Here is a 26,413-nt window from a genome sequence, read left to right as displayed (position 1 = left end):
TTTTATTTGTTAGGGCTAGAGAAAGTGCAGTTTGATAAGCGCACAACATGAATGGATTTTTTATGTGATTGTTGAAAGAGGACTGTGTTGCTGAAGTTAGTCAGTTTCACTGGCTCTGTGACAGAAATTTAGTTTTCATACTAGGTCTGAGTGTCACACTAATGCAGCCTTTCAGGTTGCATATGACAAACAATTGTTGATTATTATAGCAGAGGTATATGCAGCTAGGAGTGTAGTTAATCTCTATGATGCACCTCAGGTGATGTGTTTTGTGTGTGATGGGATCACCAACATTGTATGTTGTCCCTGTTTCACACCATGAGACAGAACCAGGTATCCCACCTTGTGCCCCTGTTTCACACCGTTGGAACTACTATGACAAGAGCTGATATGTTAAGACAGCTTCACATGCATTAACATGGTCTGACATAGGCACACAGTTCTAGTGGGTGTCATGGTGTACACGGATGGGTATATGTTTGAGCAAGTTTTTAATTTATGGAACTGAAAACAAGCTACTTAAGGTTGGAGGTAAAAACAAAGGCATTCTAACCTTAAAGTGTAGACCTTTAAGCATAAATTTCTTAATCCAATCTTGACCTTATTGTTGATAATTAAAATTGAAGTAAGGTAAATTGAATAAACATAATGAAAAACCAAAATAGAAAATGCAAAAAGTGTAGTTGAAATGTCAAGTGAAAATTGTGGAGATCCTGAGAAATAAATTAGTATGATGCTTATAGCCAGTTGTTCACAAGGACTATGTGCTGATGAGACTACTGATTGCATTCCTGGACTTACAGGGCTTCCAGAATTAATTTGTTTGATTAGAATGTGATAATTGGTTCAAGCAAGGGAAAGTAAAAGTTGGGCAGGAAGGTGGGAAGAGACCTGAGGGAACAGATGAAAGGTAAAAGGCAGAAAGGGATAGTAATATTTACATTGTGACATGCAAGGTACATTTGAGCGGTTATCATAATTTTTAATTATTAGGACGTACAATATGTAGTTTAACTAGACTACCGAGAATAATTAACCCTCATAGGGCTGGCTGATCCACGGGTAGAGTAGCGTTAATATACTGTGTGACAGAAGAAAATAAAAATGCTGCTAATTTCATCCACTTCAGATGCAATGACTGAAGGAGTGAGCAGATGTTCTCAACACCAGTAGTAAAATCCAGTGGGGTTGTAGGGTGTCTCAAAACTAATGACTGAAATTGTGCTGATGGAAGATGAACTTTTAGAGTTCAAAGAGATAGAAGAAACATTAGTATGTAAATAAAAAAGAAACACGAAATTGTTCCAAAATCATTGGAAAGTAGTTATGCAGAAAAATTACAGGTGAAATACTGCTGAAGAATACAGTCAGTATATTTCAACTTCTGAATCAGCTGACTCCACAGCAAAAGATACTGATTAAAAGGAAAACCAGATTTTAATGATATGTACACTCTTATTAGATGTGCCTTCATCTTCCTCAGTTTCAGCCTATATGGGCAGCAATTGCATAAGAGAATAAAGGGAGCCCCCTAGTGAAAGACACTTGCCAGTAATGACTTGATTTCTTTTGCCTGTTGATGACTCCCCACTAACCATATTATATATGTATAGCATAAGTACAAGCATAAGTACACTGAGAGGCTTTTTTTAAAGCAGGAAGATCCTAAACATTGCCTTTTTCTCTTTTCAGCTTCTTCTCACTTTGGATGATGACAGAGCTCAGATTCCCAGAGAAAAGATTCCAGTCTTTTAAGTTTAGTTTTCTGGCTTGTTTTCAATTTTTTATTGTATATTTGTTTCTGATATCATCTTTGTGTAGTAGAAAAACAGAAATATATTGTTTACATAAGAGTTTTATGCCAGAATGGAAGGGTTTTCATTTTCTGGATCTTTGTACAAGTGTACATACATGACATATCAAGCAGTCTTTATTTTTCTAGTTAATAGCTAGATTTTTTCTGTATTGGGCTTTGGTTTTTTCATGCACATTTAGTGTATATATGAATTTCATCAGTATGCAAATTTTTCTTGTACTGTTTGCCCACATTCAGTTGGACTTTGAAAAAATGCAAAATTTCACAGAAATTGTGGAGTACAAGAAATGAAATGGTAAAGTGGAAAATTGATTTGAAATGGCTGCAAGCAAATCTAAATGAGTACATACACTATGAGAAAGCACTGAGGATTGCATAAGCCTATACATTTTATATGCTTCACTTCATTTTCAATGTCTTACAACTTTATGTGGATCTGCAAAGAATAAGTCCTCTGTATACAAGAGCAATTAATCTTCTGATTGATGTCAGTCCAACTTTATATTTAGTATTTAATGTATTATTTGCTTCAGGTCGTCAAGTGTGATATAAGTCCTTTTCTGAGTTTGGACAAGCATATTTTTGCCACTGATATTCAGGGAAGTATTACTAGACCAGAAAGAATTGGTAATATCTTTACCTTGTCAAGGTTGGGAACTGCATCGGTGGTTTCTTGCCATAATTGAGTATACATTCCAATATTAGAGAAAGTTAAGGCTCTGCTTTCCGTACTTGTAGCATATGAAAATGAAGCCGTATAAAAACTAATGATACAAAACAATAATTGATAGTACTATTCAAAACTAAATGCAAACAGTAAGCCATAAGTAACAAAATTTAGAGAAGAGGAGCTAAATTAAAAAGAACATTTTAACTTCTTGGTAACAGTTTTGTTAATGAACTTAACCTGTTACGTATATGTTCAGTAAAGCACAATTTTTTTTTTTTTATTGAGGAAGCAAAATCATCAGTTTTGTTAAATCTGATGGTAATAGTCCCATCTAACTGTTAGTCTTATCCTTAGTTATCTGAAAAAAAAAATATAATGAAATTTCTGTCTTGTCTATTTCTGTTTTCTCAGTTTTTGGTGACCATTTTACCGATTATGTATTGTGGCATAGAATGCTATCACATTCCCTGACTGAATTGTATTGAAATATTGTCTTTTGTACTGTAGTGCTCACATCAATAGACTAAAAGCAGAAATTCTAGTGGAAGTCACTTGTTTGCATGCTATAGTGATTTTATAATGCCCTGTAAATTTGTTCAAACTTATAGAGGAATGATGGTGAATGTAGGATTAAGGTCAGTAATTAATAACTTGGAGGAGTATTCTAAATTAGCCCTTTTTCTACTCGGCCCTTTTAGTCCCAAGAGGCCTCATTACATCCATTCATATATTTTGTAGAACTTTGTATACATACCTGTGTTTCCTTTCTTCTGTATGTGCCATGCTTTGCCCATATGTTATCCAGCTTGGGATCCTCTAGTCTGCTCTGGAAACTGGTGAGGATGGCAGTACAGTAGCAGTAGCTCTCAACTTACCAGCTTTCTTTACTCAGTTACATTATTTTAGTTGTATTATGCTAGGCTGCCATTTTAAATTTGATTTGATAGTATCAGTATAAATTAAAGCTGGTAGGTTAGGTTTTGCCTCATGTTGTAAGGATTTATCCCTGAAACATTTGATAAGTTGACATGCTTGCACCTAGGATTTGTTCAGTAATGAGAGTTGAAAATTGAGCAGATAAAGTTATAGAAGATGGACAGTTAAATAGAAGAGATCAAATGCAACCAGTGGAAGGTAAAAGGGATGCAGCGAAGAACTTTTAGTACTATCAACATTGGACCTGTAAGTGGTACTTCCACGAGAGATAGTTGGTTTGTGTGTGTGAAGGACTTGATATGCTATATTTGTATTTAGAGAAATAAAAAAAATACAATTTGTAGCAAAAGGCAAGTAACAATCAACCAGGCTTCATTGGGAGCAGGTCACTTGATACAGCATTCCTTTGTCTGCTGGAAAACTGTTATTGTTCTTGAATCCTTTATACCATGTTGGTTTTTGACATTAACAAGTGATACATACAGAAAATAGGCATGTTTTTACAAGACAGTTATATATTGTTGTTAATGGAAGAGCAATTCTGTTTGATTCTCCACAGTTTCTTCTTTTATTTGAAAGGATATGTACTCTTCTCTCTTATGGACATAACTAGGTGATAAAAGTTTGTGGATATTGAGTTTTTTTTTTTTTTTTTTTTTTTTTAACTGATAGATAAAGATAGTGAAGGATCCATTTTGCTTGCTGTTTTGCTGATTTCCATAAGTTTGGGTGTCCAATTTTTGACGAAATATTGCATAATGGTTCAACTATTTGGTTGTAATTTTAGGTCCATTAATGGTTCTACATCATTCTTCTTTGTACCATTATTATTTGTGCTGTTTCTTTACAGTCCTTGAACATTTGTTTCCCCTTGTAAATAACTTGAAACTGTCACTAAGGAAGATAGTGTACGAAAGGTCTTGAAAATTATTAATATGCTGCATCAAGCCTCTGGATATACTTGTTAAATAGGTTTTAGGTGTAAGTTTATGATTTGTGCCTGTGCTGTCTGTGTTGTTGTATTTTGTATATGTTTATATTGCCACAAGACAAGAAACACATAAAACAGGGTAATGAAATGTGAGAAACTCAGAATGATAATGCACACAGAGCAGATTGACATAATTTGGCTGAAGTATGGAAGTAATAGCTGTTAAACTTGAGCAGAAAAGGACAAGGACAGACTGAGACAAATAAGATAACGTACAAAAAGGAGAAAGAAAATTTGTTCAGATGAAGTTTGACCTACTGAGGAATACTGTACTTAATGTTAATTCAGTCATCAAGCAGTCTCTATATAGCTATGACTAAAAAGCTTGTTAAGATCAAGAAAGATAACAAAAATATGATGAAAAATGAAAATGTTTTATAGTATATTACAGACTTTCTGTTCTTACCAGATTGAATTCTTATACCACTACTATTGAGTTTTTTCAGTGTTGTACCTTTTCTTTATATTGTTATGATTTCATGCATGTGCAGATTTTGCATTGTTTTACTAAGGAGAGTAATTTTTCCCTTGTAGAAGTTTCATGCTACTGTATAAAAAAAACACATTCTTTAGGAAGTGTATGCTCTCTTCTGGAATACGGTGTATGGCAAAGAATCTGCTTGAAAAGTATTATTGTTAATAATCAATTTGAGCAAAGCATATCCTTTTTTTGTGTGCACAGCCTTTGTTTTTGCTCATAACTTTAAACTCATGGTAACTAGGCATCAGTTTTAATATTTATGAATCAGATTTCAATGGATGCTGTAGCATTATCAGTCAGTGGTCTCCTTAGATTTATTTATTTATTGTAGGGTTGATTAATTATTACATACATATTGTATCTGGTATCTTTTCCCCAAAGTAATTTCAGTGTGCAGATCATTAATTAGAACTACAATTCAGATTGAGGATGTGCAGTCAGTACATATTGTGATTCATGTGCTGCCCTTCAAGTTGGGATCAAAGCTGAGAAATGTTATTATGCATCTGATGTCCTCTCTCCAAAGTACTTCCTATTAGTGATTTGAACTTCTGTTATTTTCCATTGTGCTATCACCCTGTTATTTTCCATTGTGCTATCACCAGTGAGATTTGTGATCTGTGACCAAATATGCTGTAAAATTAATTTTAGGTTGTCTGATATTCTTTTTAAAAGTACTATTGACGTATATAACCCTCTATTATTTTCTTCTTACCAAACAAATGTTTATAGACAGATTAGTTTGAGTCATTTATATTACTTTATTTACCAAAATGCTTTCTGCAAAGGACACATTGGCTATACACATTAAATGAAACTAATGTTGGTGCTTCCCAGATGTGTTGAAATTGTTTTCAACGTTCTGGATTCTTTTATAGAGTGAATACGTAAAGTGGTTTTTTGCGTATACTCAGTGGTTGTTTGTGGTTATGTGAATTATATTATATTGGGAATTTTTTTTATTATATGTATATTTTTTGGAATTGGTTTGTGATGATAAAAATGGTTTCTTGTTAACTTTTGAGTTAATTGTTAAACTTTGAAAATATTTTGGAAATTCATGGTGATGCTCGATTCTCTTGATTTATCCTTTGAATCTTGTTATTTGCTCTTTGTCTAAACAACAGGCATACTGTTGGGAAATACGATTTGGAGGTATTTCTCTGTCAGTTACATACACTGTATAGTCTTGAGATGCTTTTGCATATGCCACACTTGGTGTTACAACAGTTCATGAACTAACTCAAAACATGCCCAAGAATTCTGTTATCAATAGGGAATGATGAATAACTATGGAAAGAACTCTGTGAATTTCTAATGAGTACTTGCAATATGCATAGCATTTGTTTTTTAGATATTTAATGAATTATACAGATACTAGTAGCTGCAAATTTCTACCTCAGATTGGAGTTGAATCCAAACTAGGTCAGAGGGTATGAAGGAACCAGGTAACTCCTCTGGTGTATTGTAAAGGAGTTACCTGGTCAGGCTGTACAGTTTGCTTCTAAATACAATTGATGGACTTGAACATACATTACATATGTGTAATATAGAAATAAATTTCTACCTCACAGCTGAGTCAAACTCAGGATCTCTGGGTATTGCCCACATCTCTCACCATGTAGGGCATGGGTTTGATCATCTTGCAAGGTTGAAATATATTTCAGTAAGTTGAATGTTACGTGTACTGATATCTGCTATTACCTGGTGTGCCTTCAAAGTTGCAGTAGTAGACTTGATTGCATTATCATGTATTAATAAAATGACTGCCATCCTTGAGAATTTCTTGAAATTACATGATAGCTTAAGGTGAAATAATTAAGCAAAATGGTAATAATGCCATAAACACTGACTATGAATTAACTTTACTAACATCTCATGCTCCAGTACAGAGAGAAAGATAGATTGTTAAATCATTGTAATGAGTAAAGCGGTTGTTAGAAGCTAATTTGAGACCTGTTTGTCAAAGTAACATTTTGATGCTTTAGCTTTATGGTCATCCTTGTAAACTTCAGAAGCCTGTGCTGTATTTCAAAACAAGTTCTCTAGCTTAAACTTTTACTCTTCCATTATCTTGTAACCAATTTCAGTAAGTCCATGTTTCCATTATTTTCTAGACAATTACAGTATAAATCCATACTCAGTGTGCATAGACCTGACTGATTAAACGTTTTTATATGTTGAATAATGAAATTTAGCATTTGTTTTCTTTTTTGGATGGCTAAGTAAGCAAAGACCAAAGGGAATGGCTGAAAAGTAAAGGGATGAAAGCACATTCTTAAGCGGAATCCCATACATGAAACATAAAATTGCTTACTGTGGGTTTTGTATTTTACATTCATTCATTTTGTTCATTTCTTAGTGTTTTAGAAGAGCAAGATGTATGATGTTGTTCATACCTTCACTAATACGAAGTGTTGTACAACCACCCTTTTAGAGTGTAGTTTTCTGTAGCAATGCCAGCGATGCAGTAGAAACCTAAAAACAAAATAGTATGTTAACTGATGTTTTGCTTGGAATTGTTTGTATTTTTATTTAATGTTTACCATCCCTTTTCACTGAACAGGGAAGCATTCCATTACAATTAGCTTATAATCTAGTGTTACTGTAGTTTGTTGTTGTATATTTGGTGCACATTATATAGTAGGATTTTGTCTTTCCTTCATTCTGGAAGTGTGAAGATGGAAAAATGCTTGTAGCATTTTTTTCTTAACACTATAAAGAGGATATACCTATCAGTTTCAGTGTTATATAATTTCTTAAGTACATACCATGTATATCCTATAGTGGATTGATTTGAATATTGTAAATTTTTCAAAAAATTGAAAGCAAATTACTCAGGCATAGAAGGCTTTTAAACTTGAGCTTAGCTAATTTAGGTTAATGAAAAATGGTAATGAAATTATTAACATTATGAGTCTTTGAAAGAAAGTGAAAGATGATGAGAGATTATCAGAACATATTGGGAGGTGTGAAAGACCCAGTTCACATTACCACTATAAGCAAATAATTGGATTCCTCTTCCATATACCAGCTTTAACTGTGTAGGGGCATGTAGATTACATACATGCATGCATGCCTAGTCATCGTTATGACGTAGAATTAACATAACTTTACATAGTGCTAAAAGATTAAGTTTATAGTTTTTAATTTTACTTAGTATTCTGCCACAGGTGAGCTTTGTTCAGCTTTTCTAAATCATGTAGAATACATATTGGATTAAGTTATGATAATTTGCTTTAGATCCTTAATGAATTTGTTAGAGACCATTTAAAACTAGCATTAAGAAAATGTAGTTTGAATAGTGTAGATAGAGCATATACATACTAGTATATATATTAACAAGTAGATAATGTATGGTAGATTTATTTTTTTATACTGTAATTCTGACATTTATTGTGGAAATATCTGGTAATGTTTTGAAATCACTTTTAACCCTTTTGAGACTTTTAATAAATTCAGCTGATTCTGAGTTACTAATAATTTTGGTTGTGATTCTTGCTGCTTTCCTGTTAAGGAATTGCAACCCCCCTTTTTTTTCTCATTTACTCATGTTTCATTTGTTATTAAACCTACTGAAATGCTTAGTGTGTCACTTTTAGGAAGTTGGTTCCAGGGAAACAAATTTGTATTTCTGCCAGTGCTGTCTGTAAATATTATGGTCAACTGGAGAAGCTATGTTAAATGTTTCCTTTAGGTTTTGACTATTATTAACATTCTGGTAATGTATGAAAAAACAAATTAGCATGTCCACTTGCTTTGGAATGTCCAGTAGTTGGTGTTACACATTAGTAGTCATAAGAGTTACTAATGTTTTGGGGACAATTATTTTATTTAAAAGCTTTGTTTTTTCAACTGTTGAGGTTAATAAGAAATACTGTATAAGCACAAGCATACTTGTTGTAACTATGACTGTTTCTGGTGGTTTAGACTTACCAGGTATATAAGTGTATTGTATTATTTACTATGTTTGAGAATTATGCACTGTATTTGTAGAAAGAAATATTAAAATTAATGGCATGTTACTTAAATAGCATAGTGTTCAGTTGTAACTTTTGATTTCTTTCCAGTATTGATTTCTTTCCAGTAAGTTAGCAACAGCACTGAGCTGGCCACATAGATATGTCAGAATGGCAAGCTCTTTGTTATACTTTACATGAATGCTGAGGTATGCACATTGAAAAGAGAATGGCAATATCCATGATTTATTGATAGGGAGAGAGTTTTGCTTGGGAAAATTAGTAGTATTTATTCCCATGCTTTAAGGTTAAAATTTTGTCTAGGTTATGTAAAATAAGATGATATTTAATGAGAATACTCAAGGAGCCGTTGCTTCTCTTTTCAGAGTATAGTGAATATGATTTGGTAATGTCTTTAAATAATTTTTAGGTTATCAGTTATATGGTTATAGGGACATAAAAAATAATTAGCTTTATTTCTGTTATTTGGTTTTGTACTCTGATACTAAAAAACAAAAACAAAAGCCATCAATATTAATTTATATTTTCTTTTCAAGTTAGTTAGAGTTGAAAACCCCTGAAATTTAAGCGAAGATTGAATAAATTTTATGAAACATTGAAACTTGATAAGTTTAATATTGACCTCAACATGCTTGGTGGGTTACAAAAGACATATCCCTTTAGGTAGATTCTATAGTAGCTAAGTGGTATTCAACATCCCAAAATAACTCAAAACGGATAATTTAATTAAATTGTGACTCAAGGGCAAAAGAAGGAATGTACAATTAACTCTTAAAAGATTATAGAATTTAGTTATTAGCATTGTTTTTACACTTTCATGTTTACACAATTGGCACTTTCTCAGATTTTCTTTATGAACTACACTTTAAAAATGTCATAAATATAATACAATGTAATTACAGTCAACCCCCCATAATCACGGACTCCGAATTCGCGGATTCGTGTATTTGCAGATTTCTCTCTGGAACATATAGTATATCCCCATTATTCGCAGAAAATTCACCTATTCGCTGTATTTTTCTATGAGAATTATCCACAAATTCCTGGTTATTTTTTCCCTCAATTTCACCATAAAATGCACTTTTTGTGATAAAACTATGAAAAAAACCAGATATAAATATTTTTAGTTGGGTGTTTTCTTGGCTTTTAACTAACAAAATAGTCAGTTTTAAGTGTTTTTTTTATAGGGGCTTCAACTATTCGTGGGGGTCTGGTATCCATTCCTTGCGAATACGGGGGAACACTGTACAATCTAGAAACCACTCAAATGCTGAGTATTAGTTGGCAATTTCCAAAGTTGTATAGTTTCTAGTCGTAACATGCATACAGATTTTCCTCTCTATTCTGTTTACAAAAGGACTATGCTAGTGATGCAACAGCATTGTGACTAATGAAACACAAGAATAGGAGCAGTAACCTTTTGAAAATCAGTGGGCAACATTTAAGGGATAGTAAAGATTTGTTTTGAAATGTACTTAGGGTTACATAAAAAGTTAGGGCTTTTATGATGGTGTGTACAGCATTATTCCTGTATTGTGTACCACTTTTAGTGTATAATTTACTTATGAGAATGCTTTTTGCAGAATCTTTGAAATACTTAAAAACATGGAGGTGTGTGACAGACATTTTTGTAAGGATAAAATGTTTTGGCAATGCTTATTTCATATATGTACTACTGTATATGGTATTGTCCTTTTGTATGCTTTATTTTTACATTATTGTTATACTTTTACCATGTAAACTTTTTTTTAAACTTTTGAGGTTACATTGCAGTAGTTGGTATTACTGCACTTACGCAAAGATGTGAATATGAGTATGACAAATAAATGATAATGTCCCTACTGGAGCTTAATGTGTATCTATGTGCAGTAAGATCATATGGCTGAAGTGGGAACTAGAGAATATATATTATACCCTTTGCGCCAGGTTCATGGGTCTTTTGGACAAGTTCAACAACTTAAAATATAAGATAACATGCACAATGTAGCGACACATTCAAGGTGTTCTCTATGATGTGAAATGGCTTTAATTATTGTGTTATTTAATAAAGAATTTATACTGTAATGTGTATTTTTATTCCCAAGTTATAAGAGCAGGAAGAGATTTTTATCAGTAAGAGATTAAGATTGTTGTTGTTTTAGATGAAACTGGCTCACTGCCAGCATAGGCCCTTGCCCAAGGTTGGCCATAGAATTCTAGAGCTAAAAGTGATTGAGGGGAGTTATGGTTTCCTGGATCAATCTAATCAACCGAGATAAATTTTGATGAGTTTTTGCAGCTTATAAAGAAGCTGACTGTCAAGGATAAACCAGTGTCAAGTGCTTACTTGAAGATTATGTGATTCATGAAGTTAAGAAGTTCTTTACTAACTAACATTGTAGTTTCAAGTTTCAGTGAAACTACCCAGGTTCTTGTTCCTGAGGGAAATCAGGTAATTTTCTCTGAAACTACCCAGGTTCTTGGTCCTGAGGGACATCAGGTAATTTTCTCCTGTTTGAATTTCTTAGGGATTCTTCCTGCTTATATTTAACACCTTAAAAGGAAAATCTGATCCTGTTAGTAATGTTGGTCATGTTGATTTTTAGCCAACTGTAACAAATGTCTGGAGAGCTATAGCAAAGATAGAAAGATCCTACACTGCTATTATTGTTGATGCTGCCATATTATGATAGCAGTTTGTTTTTCAAAGTTCTAATAACTGTGAAACTGATGGAATATGACTATCATATAAGGAGGGTAGCTTTCTCACTAACACCTAGATCCAATCTCTTCTTTCCATCTTACAGACCTTTGACTTTGGGTGAAGGTCAGAGTTATAAGTGTACATAGGTTATAACTTTGTTTTATAAATTTTAAGCAACTAACCTCTTGTCGCTTTCTTACAATACTTTTTGTTCTTATTTGCTCTTCATAATCCCCTTTCCATAGGGTGGGTGGCCTTCAGCAAGGAACTTCCTAGATCCTACTCAAAACTTAGCCATAAGTAGTTGCTCGTCTGATTTCATTATTCACCCTTTGTGTCAGAATTGACCCATTGTTGCAGACACTAAATTCAATATGGTAATATGGTTTGCATTACTTTTAGAATGTGAAGATGGTGAAGCATGACAGCATGCCTCCTCACTTTTAGAATCTGAGAACGTAACTGACAAGGTTAAGTGAGGCTAGCGACCCTTTTTAAATTGTCTGCAATGCTGACATAGTCTTCCAAGAATGACATTCCGCAAAACGCTTGACAGCCAAGTGTATATCCAGGTGGGTCTCAAGGTATAGCAAGAGTGTAACGCCTGGATGGATTCCTCTGGAGGACTGGAGCTAATCCTGGAAGAATAATTTTTGTTGTTGTATAGCTACCAAAACAGCCTAAGCTGCAACCCATTACCAGATAAAATATGGCTACTCTTGTTAAATCAGTGTTGTGACCCCATAGGGGGCTTGTGCCATCAGTGCACCTCACATGGTCCACTGTAGGTTCTTGGCGGCGTCCCTTTTGCCCACAGCTGCAATCCCTTTAATTCCTTTTACTGTACTACTTTTCATATTCTCTCTCTTCCATCTTACTTTCCTCCTACTAACAACTGTTTCTCAGTACAACTGTAAGGTTTTCCTCATGTTACGCTTTTAAAACCTTTTTACCTTTAGTTTCCTTTTAAGTGTTAAATGACCTCATAGGTCCAGGTGCTTGGCCTTAGACCTAAATTTTATGTTCTATTCCATTCCATGAGTGTTATGAGGTAGTGAAATCAAAGGAAATAATAGAACTTTGGACCTTGATGCTAATCCGTTCCAGAAGAAGCGTCGAGATGGAAATCAGTTGAGATCCGAATATAAATTTTTTCCACAAATAATTGAAAATGGATTCATCCGTTCTCGAGCACCAGTGATTACCCTAACCTTGCCTTTTTATACAAAACATTGCACTTAAATTACAATTGAATATGTTCAGAGTTACATAACGTATCGTATGAGACATCCATCTTTTAATCTTTATATGCATACTGTATAAAGAAAACTAGCTTACGTCCAATGTGGTCGTATTAGTGATGGTTGACTGAGCACCATAGGGTTGGCTATGTATAGTATATTATACTGTACTGGGTAGGCACAAAACTTGTTGCTAATAATAAAACATTGAAAAACAAGCCTAATTATTACATTAAATTAATCAATATTTAAATAAGACACTAAATCAGTCACATAAATGCCTCTTTCATACTTTCTAATAATCTCCTCAAGTTCAATTGTCTTGGGACCCATGATTAAATCAAAATGCACTACAGAAATCCACAAATAGCAAAGAAATATTCCTGTACAAGTGTGTACGTACTTGCTCAAAACAGTAGCAGCAGAGTGAGCTGGCTTTAAAGAACAACGCCAACCAGTGGCAACTGACCGAAACACTTATGTTTACAAAAATCACATGGTTCATTGGGTCGGATTCTGGTTTTTTGTTTGAGCTCTGATGCAAAATTTACTCAAAATATCACGTCAAAATCTGATTTTGTTGAGTTCTAATACAGAAGTCCACCATTTTTTTTTTGTGTTCCCCCATTGCAAAACCAGTGCTAGTTTTGTTCCGTCTTCTAACTGGTCACACTTTGGACCCATGTATAAAGATGAGTGACCCCCCTGACCTAATCCTTGATTGCAGAGCATGCAAGGTAACACTACTGATAAAATGTCATACATTCAACCAACATCGAATATGTTTAAGTTTAAGGATACAAATTCTTTTAAGAAACCTTGTCAATCTTACATAACTTCAGTTTATTTGATTACTAAATGTTTAGATGCATAGTTGATTTGAATCATTAAAATTTCTTTTATCAGAATAAACCCCATGAAATAGCCTTTTGAAGTTAGAACTATCGCTGGTTCAACTATAATAATGATACTGGGAACAGTAGGAAAAATGTGGTTGTTGTAGTCACTTTAAAAGAAAATCTTTGTGAACGGCTTTCTATCAGATGGATGATGGATGAGAATCATTCAAACATATATATGGTTATGAGACAAGTTATCCAGAAATATGTGCATGTACATTGCACAATATTGTCAGTGGATATTACCAAAATTTGATATATAAGAAATCCAAGCCTACATGAAAACTTCTAAAGTAAAGGGTGAGAAATTAAATGGTGTCCTACAGTTAGAGAAGTGTGGTGGTTAACAGTTTCACGTCAAAAGGCTCTATGAGAACCTGAAAGTTAAAGCCCTGTGGAACCACAAGGCATATGGTGAGAAAAATATACTTTAATAACAGTAGTCTTAAAAATTGCCAGTTTATATTTCATTTTTTTAAATGAATTTTTAACTATTAATAATGTTGATGGTAGACTTAAGATGTAGTTATACCTTTAGATATAGTATAATGGATAATGTTGTTGAAATGCTGGATGTACCTATTATTTGATGTCAACTTTATATACATAACATACTTACCTATATCATATACAAAAGGGAAACTAAATAGTTTTCCTGTCCGTAAATTCATGAAATAGGAGAAAATCTATTCAAATTTTAATTCTTTTTATTTCATACATAAATATTTCATACGCATTATGTCTAACTTATTTGTCAGCAGCCTGAGGAGAAGTGTTTTGACTGCAGTCTGATGATTCCAACTTGGGAAAGGTGAAGATCCATCACAAGTCAGGAGTCCACCTATGATGGTTATAATTGTGCAACGAACTGCTGGAGGGTTCATCAAAAGTTGACCTTAATGTTATGGTAATGTTATATAGTTTACAGGATTTAGAAGTGAATAAGTGAATTTGATTTCCATACTTTATCAGGAAAAGCAGATTTTCCTTGGGTTCATGAGTAATGGTGTAAGTATTTTATTTACTTAGTTTTCTTTGTCTTTACTGCACCAAAACTGCCTTTAATAGAAGAATATCTTATTTTACTTTACAAAATGAAAGTGTTGATTTGTTATGAAGAATAAATAAAACAAATTCAGGTTTGTTCTTTGCAGAATTCCAGTACTGAAGAGTAATCTGTTGCATTCTATTGAGGATTAAAACCAAAAACCCTCTTAAGTAACATAGTGATGCAATAGTATATCTTAATTTTTATGTTGCATGGTCATGTTCTATCTGAAAGCCTCGGTGCCTAGAATGCTTTTCTATTGTGATGCTAACATATATTCATAAACATCTCATTTTTGTATGAAATGCACTGTTAATCCATATTTGTTAGTTTGTAACAGACAAAATCACTTGACTCTATGGTCAGATTTTTCATCTTGATCTTCACTATTACTGTCATTTTGATGGCTGTTCTATTATAATCTGATGTATTATACACGTCTGTCAAAATTATGCAAGCTTCAAGTGGAAGTGTTCAAACAAGGAGTCACATTACTCGCCGTGAGTTCATGCACATATCTTTAAAAAATTCAGGCAGTAAAACTGAAGGCTTCTTCATTAACCATACCATGCGAAAATAAGCATCACTACCTTCTTAAGTAGTTTCAGTAGATATCCCTGACCCTCCTTACCTCCCTCAAGAAAAAGTAAAAAACTGAGGTAATAATATACGTGATTTATGTGAATTGCGGACAACTGACCTCTTGATTACTTTACGTTTGAAGACCATATATCCTCGACCAAATCAGAACTCATTTTGTTTCCTCTCCCAAAGAAACTTTCTCCTAAATAGCACACCATTGAAAGAATCATGCCACTTCCCCAGATGATGAACAACGTAAACACCTGAAACAAAAATCAGGGAATGAAAATTTGATTGAACATGAGATACATGTTTATATTATTCAACTAGGAAGCTGCAGATAAGAATTTAATAATTTAATGTAAATGAATTGTAGCTTCAGATTTTCTAAGTAGGATTTTAGAGGAATTTTAGGAAGTATTTAACCCATGTTCTCAAAGCTTCAAAGTTGAAAGTTTTAGAAAAGACGTCTTAGAAAGCTATATCAAGACAAAAAAGAAGTCCTGGAAAGCTATATCAAGACAAAATTCAGGGTTTGGCTTTAATCACTTATGCAAAGCATGTATTGTATAAAGACAGAATTCTTAGAACAGAATACGTATATTACTAATCAAAACAGAATCTATTGCAGGCAGTCCCTGGTTACTGGTGGGGGTTCTGTTCCTGGTGGGGCGCTGATAACCGAAAATCACCATTAACTGAAACTTTAAAGTCTTAAGGGTGTAAAACACATTTATGGCGCCAAAACCGGTTATCGGCACCGTAAGTGTCTCAGCGCCATAAGCATTTCGGTGCCATAAGAGCGCCATAAGCATTTCACCGCCATAAATAAAACTATTTTACGTTTGTAGTATACTATACATAAATAGGATTTACTTCAGTAGTATACTTTAGTACAATGTACTACTGTACTGTAAAAATGATGAAAACCTTACCTTTAATCCTTTGGGTGTCTTCTATGTACATACCTCCATTCCATGTTATACTGTATTGTAGAAGTGTAGTATTGTAATCCACCTGCTCTATGTAGCAGTACATACTAGTAGTTTGTACTACAGGGTATGTATGCATTACATTACTGTTGCTGATGAATTCTGTAAAGTAAGAATGTACTGTATTAGTCCGTAATGAAAATATTAACATTAGAACTGTAAAGTATATGTACAGTAATATATTCAGTAAGTATTAAAGTATAGAATACCTATACTATACTACAGTACAGTATATGTACTACATAGTACTGTATGTGCTATACAGTCTGTACTATACCAGGGCTGGATTAAGTAGGGGGGCCCAGGGGCCTAGGCCCCGGGCCACCCACCAAGAGGGGGCCTCCCACCAATAAAAACAATACATTTTAATTTAATAAGGTTAGTATTGTAATCGGGCACTTATATTACCCATACTAGCCAAATTGAAAATTTTATTATTAAGTTTGACAATAACATGGTGCTCGTACATACGAATATTACGAATGCTTGTGTCACTATGGTTGTAAGTTGTGTTTCAAATTGTAATGATTTGTGGCTGCAAAATAACATACCCCAGTATTCTTTGTATTACGGCCAAATCAAGTTTCTAAGACGTGTCATAGTTAGAATACAACCTAACTCGTTAATTTATATGTCTCACGCGAGATAATAGCATCTACAAGTGTATCTAAATTGACTTAATTATAATAACGGGTTACGCTAGTCACATGACATGTTAGAAGAATTAGCCTCCGGCTACAATGTTAAAAGTTTCCAAGAGTAAGAAGATATTATATATTTTAACTTGTAACAGATAGTAATGACGTTAAACATCTTTCCCCTTCTCTATCATTAATCATAACTATCATAACTAAACAATTGCCTAGCCAATAAAGCAGGAAGTGAGATCTAGGCTAAAGTTGTGATCGAATAAAAAGTCACATGCTCTGAAACCCTCCTCTTCTTCCTCCCCTCCAGTGCTGCGTAAATAAAACTGTCCTACTAATATATTAGTATTACTGTAGTTTGGCTACTAGATTAGTTAGACTATAGTTTGTAGTGTATGCAATAGGAGTTGGAAAGGGAGCCTCCCACCAGAGTGGGCCCCAGGCCTCCCACCAGCTTAATCCGGCCCTGTACTCTACAAAGTGAAAAAGTGTAAATACAGTACGTACTACTATTTTCTTACTTGTTATTTTAAAATTGTAGCACATCATAACCCGTGGTACATAGTCTAACCAGCCCGATAAAAGCCTTTATTAGGCTCAGAGGCCTGGATAAACTACGTAAACCTTCATAGTACGTAGTAATAACAGTACGTAAACTAAACTGTTGGTGCAGCCATTTTCCAGGGGATTCTGTAATGTAAAAATTTACTATGTATTAGTAGTATAGTTTCCATACTAATTGGCTTCCTCTTCTTACTAGGACCTCCTCCAGATGTAGGATTCTTCCCTTTTGGAGCCATGATGAACAACGGTTGCAAAATACCAGAGCGCTACGACGAATAACCAGCTTATAGGGGGAGTCACAAAGAGATTAATAAATTAACCATGCTTTCTCACACTGCTGGGGGTTGTGCAGTATTCATCTGCCATGTGCATGCGCGATTGAACCATCCGCCGGGCCGGCTCCCATGCGCAATGGACCCAGCCAGCCAGCAGTGAGGTTGTTGTCGGGTCAAGTGGAGTTAAGTTTTCAGAAACGAGCTCCCGTCTACCACTTTAAGCGGTCACTTCACTTACTCATCCACACACGAGGAAATGGCAACGCTGCTCGAAAAGTATGCCAGATCTACGAGTTTATCACCCTTTTCCTTGGCAAATTTGAAAGATTAAAGAAATATGGCAGCTATGCTAATCACCTTCGAGTCTCAACCTTTCGTGACTAGAGTATAGGGTGGTTCTCTTATGGCGCCGATAACCGAGAAAATGCTCCAACAACCAAAAAATAGTGTCATAATCACAGCATGAGAGCTTATGGCGCACCATAGCAGTCTTATGGCACGCCATAGCGGTCTTATGGCACGCCATAGCGGTCTTATGGCATACCATAGCGGTCTTATGGCACGCCATGGCGGTCTTATGGCACGCCATAGTGGGCTTATGGTGCTGACAACTGGACATTTTGCCATAAGAAACCTTATTTTTTATGAATATTTCTGAAAACTGCCATAAAACCATATTGCCGCCATTAAGCGATCAGCTAATAACCAGGGACTGCCTTACTTATCAAACCTAATACTGAAGACCGTGTACCTTTGTAAAAATAAATTCCTTTCAACTTGAATAAAAGGACATATTTTTCTAAAAGAACATTAGATCTTCAAAGAATTATTCTGCACATCTTAATCTAAGCGTGACTTTGACTTACCTTTGTTTTGGGCTGTATACAAAAATGACTGAAAAAATGCAGTTGCTCAGAAATGGAACATTACCTCATTAAAACCTGGGATAGGATATGGTTCTTCAGGGTCACTGGCTATGTTAGGCCACCACTTTCTCTTCAGACGATTGAGATGACCCTTTTGGGTCATTTTAGTTAGGCTGGAATGATAAAGATCTGTTAAACATTTCTGGAATGCTGATCATCTGTTCAATATGACTTGACTAAGAAAGAGGAAGAATTGAGACTGTCCATTGCTATGTCCAGAAAGATTCTTTGCGGAAAAACTACGTTTGCTTATATTAACTGACAACATTAGTAAAAAAATATAGAAATGTATGTTTCATGCAAATTAAACATATTAATGTGAATTGAGCATAGAATTCATAGCTTTGCCATTTAGTTTTGTGGCTACGATTTTTCTATCCATTGTTTAAAAATGAACTGAAACCTATGGCCAGTATGAATGATGGAACACTGTGTCATGTGTCTTATTACTGTATGTTTTGCCCATTTCATATTCCAGTACAAATGCTAGGACACCGTTACAGATTAGAGCTTCATTTATTTAGTAGTAACATCTCATGTGGCAATGTATTTAAATTTTCCTTCCATCTGCATTCAAGGATGTAATCATCTAGGTTTTGCTGGATTCATGAATTTTGTTTGCATCTGCATTCAAACTGAAATCATCTAGGTTTTGTTGGATTCAAGTCCTTATATTCGATTTATTACTTTTATTTAACTTGCCGGCTGTCTTTAGGCAAGAGTTGATGCAGGCATAAGGCTGAAAATATAAAACAATCAAAGTTGAAAGGTGTGCTTATAAAGCTTGAGCCATAGAGGATTTTGCATGTGTGGTCTTAATTGAAAAAGGTAATCTTGTGAACAGCTAAATGATGAGATGGATGTATGAATGTACAGATAGGATACACATAGTACTAATTACAGCAACGGTGAGACTCAGAAGGTCCTCCTAATGTTAGGATTCCCAGAATAAGGTAGGTTTGTTGCAAAGAATGGAGCTTGATAGCTTCACCAGTGCTGCAGTAATAATACACTAGAATCTTTGCAGGAAAGGATTCTTCTTACATGGAAAGCAAATAGGAAGTTTATGACTAAGAGATAAAAATAAAATCAGTGCATGGTTTTGAAGCGGTCAAACATGCAAAGTTTGTTTTAGTGAGTAACTTACACATGGTTGAAAAGCTTTGTGTATGGAGAGCCCTTCTGAAGTCCAAAACCAATGCCCCTCTGTAAGAAGTCTTTTTTCGTATCCACGATTTCCATGGATTTCTCAACAGGAAGAACATTCTGGAGTAAGTAAATGATGTATTCTTTGTTGGCAAAAAAGGCATATTTACCTGGAACAATGATGAACTGAGATTCAGGTACGAACTTTGGATCAAACAATGTACGTAATGCTTTATTTTCAGTATTGTGTTTAAATGTCATAAAATATAAAAGTTATTATCAAGTGTTGTTTTTGTTGTTGTTACATGGGACACATTCTTGAATGATTGCCCAAAGGTAATATACTCAAGAATCCTTATTTCGAACAGTTACACAGCTCCCAGTAAATGGTCTTGTACAACTTAATGTATTAAGTGTTGATCATAAAACTTACTAGTAAACAATTGTTGATTCAGAGTACCTGAGATAATATTAACAGGAATATTATAATTAAGCGCTGTATACAGTGGGGCCCCCGTATTTGCATTATCCAGATTCGCAGACTCACGGATTCGCGGATTTCTCTCTGGACCATATCAACCCATTATTTGCAGGAAATTCGCCTATTCGCAATATTTTGCTATGAGAAATATCCAGAAATTCCTGTTTTTTTTATATCAATTTCATGATAAAATGCACTTTTTGTGATAAAACTATTAGAAAAAAAAACAGGTATATAAATTTCTAGTGGGTTTTCCTTGAGCTTTACCTACCAAAATAGGCCACTTTCAGCGTTTTTATAGGAGGTTCCAACTATTCGCAGATTCTAACTTTGCAGGGGGTCTGGTAAACATTCCCTGTGAATACGTGGGGACCACTGTACTATAGGTCTCCAAATTATGACGCAAAAGATCTTATCCAGCCGGCATCTGCAGCAAAGTAGTAGATAGATTATTTTGCCAAACGACACCTATTATTTGACAATTGTATATTATAGTACATGTACCATTTCTCAATGTACACATGAAATTGTTTCTTCATAATTGTCACATTTCTCTTTTGTTCCGAATTCTATCTTGTTGATTACATAGAAGATCCAAATTTTATTCATTCATGTATAAAGCTAATTTTTTTCATTGACTAACAAAAATGCATCAGATGCATGGTGTTCCCCTAGTACTGAAGATTTTGATGACCATTGGCGCTATACTGCATAGCACCACAGCTTATACAGACGCTTTGGGCATTTGTTCTGATAAGTAACAAAGAACTTATATTATAGCATGCTCTTGAATATTTTATAGATATCTTACAGCTAACAGCAATTACACATAGTTCCTAATTTAAGCTAAACTGTACTTTACAGTTAACATTCAATTTAAAAGATCTGTTTTCAGGCAATCCCCGGTAACTGCATTGTTATTGCGTTTATCATAAAAAAAACCTTCAAGTATTAATTATTTTGTCTTATTGGAGTCATATTTCTTCCGTCACATCGGCGTCGTAAACCTGGAGATAATTTATGATGAATATAATTGAAAAGCGTCGTAGCCTTGGAATGTCGTAAGTCGAAACAGTTGTAAACCAGGGACTGCCTATAAGTATTATACAGTATGTACATCTTAAATGGTAGCATAGCAAAAATAATTATGATAATATAGCTGATAAGCACGGAAGTCCATTAAGTTGAGGGTTACTACCAATATTATAAGTGGCTTACCTTTCAGTACATAGTCCAAGGCATCCATATTGTTGTATGGCAGGTTTCTGATGGGGTCCTTACCCACCACTTTTTCCCAGGATAATCTCTCAGGAGAATTTTTTGGAGCTAACTGTGGGAGATTGGAGTGTTTTAGCAATGGGGTCAACCCTCTGCATCACTTCTGACCCATTCATGCATCAACTCAATCTCTGTTTCTCATGGCATGTGCACATGTCATAGAAACTTTGTGTTCAGCTAACCTTTTGACTTTTAATTTCTTGACTGGCATTTTTTTTAACATTCTACAATGAAATACAGCTTTGCCAATGCAAAATGACACCAAAACAGATATCCTGCCAGCCAGCATAATTTTACAAAACAGTGATCAAAGGAAAATATCATCCATGAGAGAGAGAGAGAGAGTCCCTCTTTTCTATTTTACACATGTCATGGCCAGACATAACGTAAGAGAAGGAAAGGTAGATAGACTATTTAGCTTGCTTTTTTGTCTGTTTGTCTTGGTCAAGTCTTGTAACTCAATTTTCGACCTGTTCCCTTGTTCAATGGACTTGATATTTTGCACAGTTACTCAATCCTGGTGGCAACACAACCGTATATGATCAGTAAGTCAGCAGTGACTTTTAGTGACCCTACAGTATTGTATCTCAGCATTTGTATGACGTGAATAATTCTTCGGGTTTTTCATAACTTCTTTGGTTTGACAGGATATTATAGAATATCTCATTCAATTTCGTTACAGTTTCTTCTAAAACTAAGTGTAAATGAAATTTTTTTTAACACTTGTATTAAAATGCACTAAAAAGTAGAAAAATTTTTTTTGAGACACCAGTATTTTCTATTTTCTTACAATTTATCATGCCTACAAAAATAAAAGCTTTGGTGCCAAACACGGAAGGAAATACTAAAAAGAAAAAAAAAAATCTGGTAGCATTTTTCCCTCCATGTTTGGTGTCCACCCTTTTATTTTTGTAGACATGATTTAATTGTAAGAAAATCCTCTCAAAAGATAATTTATTTTTTTTATTTTTAGTCCATTTTAATAAAAGCATGTTTAATTCTTATATTATCTATTTAATTCTTATATTATTATATATATATATATATATATATATATAATATATATATATATATATATATATTATATATATAATATAATATTGTACACCTCATGGCCAGACATAACTTGAGAGAGAGAGAGAGAGACACTTACTGCGAGAGAGTCTGAGAGCGCAGTATTGGTTCGGACGCCGAGATTCCAGTCGGGCCTCTTAAGCAGCCCTGTGAAGTCGCTGAAGGGGAGCTGGGGCTGACGAGTGGTCAGGATGGACACCAGAATGGCGGAGTAGCAGGTGAGGAGGATCATTCCTGTCCAGTAACCGGCGAAGTAGACGATCTTTCCAGACACCGGATCGGGTTCCATGTCGCCGGCTGTTTAGTGGACAGAGAACAGATGCCCAACTTTGATTAAAAATGCTACTTAGGGAGGTTGTTTACTGTCAATTTTATGCTGAGTTCATTTTGTTTTTTACTCGAGTTTGGTTGCTTTTTACTTGTAAATTATATGTAGAGATTTACTAAAGTTTTTACCGAGAGTTGAAGGCAACAATAATAAGATTTTTGGGAAAGATAGGAATGGAACTTTTAGGGAGAAACGACCTTTCTGGGGGATTGGGAAGATTGCTCGCCTTGGTGGTTTTGCGAGTGCAATTCAAAGAAACTTGAGTCCCAGGAAGAACCGTATCGGGGAAAATTGGCGGATTTAGAATTAATTACCTTGTTGGACGTGGGCGCTGAACATACTCCATACGGTGTCACCGAAGGAGACCTTATAGTCGTCGCATCCTACCATGTAGGAGATTTTACACAGAATCCAGAGGGTGGCAGCTGTCGAGGAAAATTAAAGGTTGAATTGAAACTTCAAAACTTCAGACTTCCAATCCATAGGGGGCTAGTTCCGTCAATGCACCTCATGCGGGGCACTGTAGGCATTACTTAAGGTTCTTTGCAGCGTGCCTTCGACCCCTAGCTGCAACCTCTTTCGTTCCTTCTACTTTACCTCCGGTCATATTCTCTTTCGGCCACCTTACTTTCCACCCTCTCTTAAGAATTGCGAGGTTTTCCTCCTGTTACACCTTTCGAACCTTTTACTGTCAATTACCGTTTCAGCGCTGATTGACCTTATAGGTCCCAGTGCTTGGCCTTTGGCCTAAATATAGTCAATTTAATTCAATTCAACCTCCATTTTTCAAATTGAGCACATCTTCAAATGAATTCAGGAACTAACATTAAGAAGAAGCATAAAGTTAACATAGAACCAGACTGCAGAACGAATCGGCTAGAAGAAAGAAGCAGGTAAGCGATCATATAACTCGAACACTCTACCTTACAAAAACGCACCTCATTATTTTTGAAAATGAAACGCTTCATGTTACTCATTTGGCAAAAATGAAGTAACAGGAATAAATAAATAAATGAAATAAAAACAAATGTAGTACAGCAGTTAGAGCTTTCAATGAATTCACAGGTTATCAAATGTAAGAGCTAACGTTCAAGGCGCCTTCCTAACATGATTTATGACATATTATATTTAACTTCATTATAGATGTTGATTATTAATCTTTAACAATGTATCATTATAACAGTATTTGTATTTCAGTAACATGAGAGTTCAGTTTAACCACCTGTTTCCTTTGTCTAGCCATTATTGCGCTCTGTGAAGTGTCGTTGTTTAGAATTTAAATGAAGACAAAAGTTTTGTTCGAGAGAAGTTCGGCCTGATTCTCTCACCTTATTGTGTGGCCTATATTGTCTATCTGTTGCGAACGAAGCAGTGAATCGCAACACTTAATACTGTTCAGACGGTTTGACCCATGAATTATACACAAAGTAGACCGTTCAATCCTCGACCAATCAGATTCTGAGATTACATTTTACCGAGCTCTGATTGGTTACTTAAAGACGTTCAATCACTTGGCTTTTCTGACGGGTAAATTCTGGAAAACGTTCGACATTCGACAGTCGGTCGTTGTATGATGTTAGTGAAGAGTCGATGGATGAGTAAACGCCCTGTTTTTAATTACTGGAAGCATGACAGTTTTATTAACTTGTCTTGGACATTCTTTCATCTCGGTGATTTTTTAGACTTAAGATTTCAGGAAATGGCTGCTCATAAAATGTTGGGGCACTACTACTGTTGGAGTCTACCTTTCACCGAGGAGATCCTATAAATCCTCGAACCCTTAGTTGGTTTTCGCCATTTTCAATTACCTTACGCCTCCAGATGACAGGTCTCAAGGTTCGTTGCCATGTTTTATCCGTACTGTAACATCAGTGTAAACCATGCTTTAAATGCAATACTGTTACTGTAGCCAATGCTATAGCTGGTTCACTTAAGGTAGATTCTTGGATGAGCCAAATGTTTACGAGACGTTTGTTTGAAGGCCACTGATTGGCTGGTACCGGGAGGTAGGCAGCTCCCAGCCAATCAGCGTCCGCCAAAAGAACGTCTCGTAGGCGTAGGGCTCGCCCAAGAATCTACCTTAAGTGAACCAGTTATAGTGTAATGACATTTCGATTTAGGGTCAAGCGTATGTACAACTATGTTGTTAGTGATCAGTAATAATTTATCACTGTGTTAAGTAGTCAGATGATGTTGGGTTGATATATGGCAGTTAACATCATAATCAAGACAATTTTGCCTAGTTTACTTGAAGATTAACGCCATAGTACCAGTGGTACTTTACTACGTACTTTACCGTAATGATATATGGTCCGGATTGGCTGTTTGAAGCATTCAGATGGAATTTAGTTCTTTGGTAGTTTTTTTATTTTCGTCCGTTAACTCCGACCAAACCATGAACTGCAGGAATTAGCGCCTCTGGCGTGATCGGTATGGTCTTGACCTGCCACCTCGGTGGCCGCGAGTTCGATTCTCGGGCATTCCATCGAGGAGTTAGAGATGTGTATTTCTGGTGATAGAAGTTCACTCTCGACGTGGTTCGGAAGTCACGTAAAGCCGTTGGTCCCGTTGTTGAATAACCACTGGTTACGTGCAACGTAAAAACACCATACAAACAAACTGCAGGAATTGTGTTCATTGTTCACAGTTCACAACTCAGAAAAAGCTAATAATATAGAAATGCCTTTAGACACACATGGCCCCCGGACGAAGTAAACTGCGAAATATGTATTTCATGTATTTCTGTGTTACGATAATACAAAGATCGAGATGAACGAGTCCAATAAGGACTCAGTTTTAAAGGCAGATGAGAAATCGTTATTTAGTAAGACCTTTCAATGGGATCGTATAAGCAACGTTTGGCTTGGTGCAGACCCAAGATCATTCGGCCTACAAGGAGCAGAAATTGTCTCCCTGATCACCTCACCATATGGGTCTGCACCGAGCCACCTCACCATTTGGGTCTGCACCAAGCCACCTCACCATATGGGTCTGCACCGAGCCACCTCACCATTTGGGTCTGCACCGAGCCACCTCACCATTTGGGTCTGCACCAAGCCACCTCACCATATGGGTCTGCACCGAGCCACCTCACCATTTGGGTCTGCACCAAGCCACCTCACCATATGGGTCTGCACCGAGCCACCTCACCATTTGGGTCTCTTGCGGTTCCCATCGTACCAACTATAGTAGATTCACATCAACCGTACATATGGTGTCTAGGCCAGTCCCTTGCGACGCTCCTGATTGGCTATTGATAAGCCAATCACAGGGCTGGAAACTCTGTCTCTCTCGAGAGTTCACATGGGCAGGATGTATGTTCCACCTCTCCTGAGGGATACGTCTTTCAAAAGTATCCCCAAGAGGTGGAACATA

At 35.5% G+C, this 26,413-nt stretch overlaps 2 protein-coding genes across 2 annotated transcripts in view; one reads left to right on the top strand and one right to left on the bottom strand.

The window, feature by feature from the left end:
- The window catches only part of LOC135204058 (SID1 transmembrane family member 1-like), a 72,451-nt gene extending 61,513 nt beyond the window's left edge, over positions 1 to 10,938 (top strand). Inside the window, exon 15 of the mRNA XM_064234029.1 lies at positions 1,693 to 10,938. Within this exon, the coding sequence (XP_064090099.1) occupies positions 1,693 to 1,755 (63 nt within the window). The 3' untranslated portion in view covers positions 1,756 to 10,938. The remainder of the gene's footprint in view (positions 1 to 1,692) is intronic.
- Positions 10,939 to 14,420: 3,482 nt separating this feature from the next.
- The window catches only part of LOC135203919 (glutamate receptor ionotropic, kainate glr-3-like), a 27,665-nt gene continuing 15,672 nt past the window's right edge, over positions 14,421 to 26,413 (bottom strand). The window contains exons 9-14 of the mRNA XM_064233850.1: positions 23,353 to 23,463; positions 22,790 to 23,007; positions 21,577 to 21,688; positions 19,879 to 20,047; positions 18,736 to 18,844; positions 14,421 to 15,590 (exon numbers count right to left, since the gene is read on the bottom strand). Of these exons, the coding sequence (XP_064089920.1) occupies positions 15,453 to 15,590; positions 18,736 to 18,844; positions 19,879 to 20,047; positions 21,577 to 21,688; positions 22,790 to 23,007; positions 23,353 to 23,463 (857 nt within the window). The 3' untranslated portion in view covers positions 14,421 to 15,452. The remainder of the gene's footprint in view (positions 15,591 to 18,735; positions 18,845 to 19,878; positions 20,048 to 21,576; positions 21,689 to 22,789; positions 23,008 to 23,352; positions 23,464 to 26,413) is intronic.

The sequence above is a fragment of the Macrobrachium nipponense genome, chromosome 44 (genome assembly GCF_015104395.2).
Source record: "Macrobrachium nipponense isolate FS-2020 chromosome 44, ASM1510439v2, whole genome shotgun sequence".
Classification (NCBI taxonomy): Eukaryota; Metazoa; Arthropoda; class Malacostraca; order Decapoda; family Palaemonidae; genus Macrobrachium; species Macrobrachium nipponense.
Note: the sequence above shows the minus strand (reverse complement) of the source record. Positions and strands in the feature narration are given on the sequence as shown.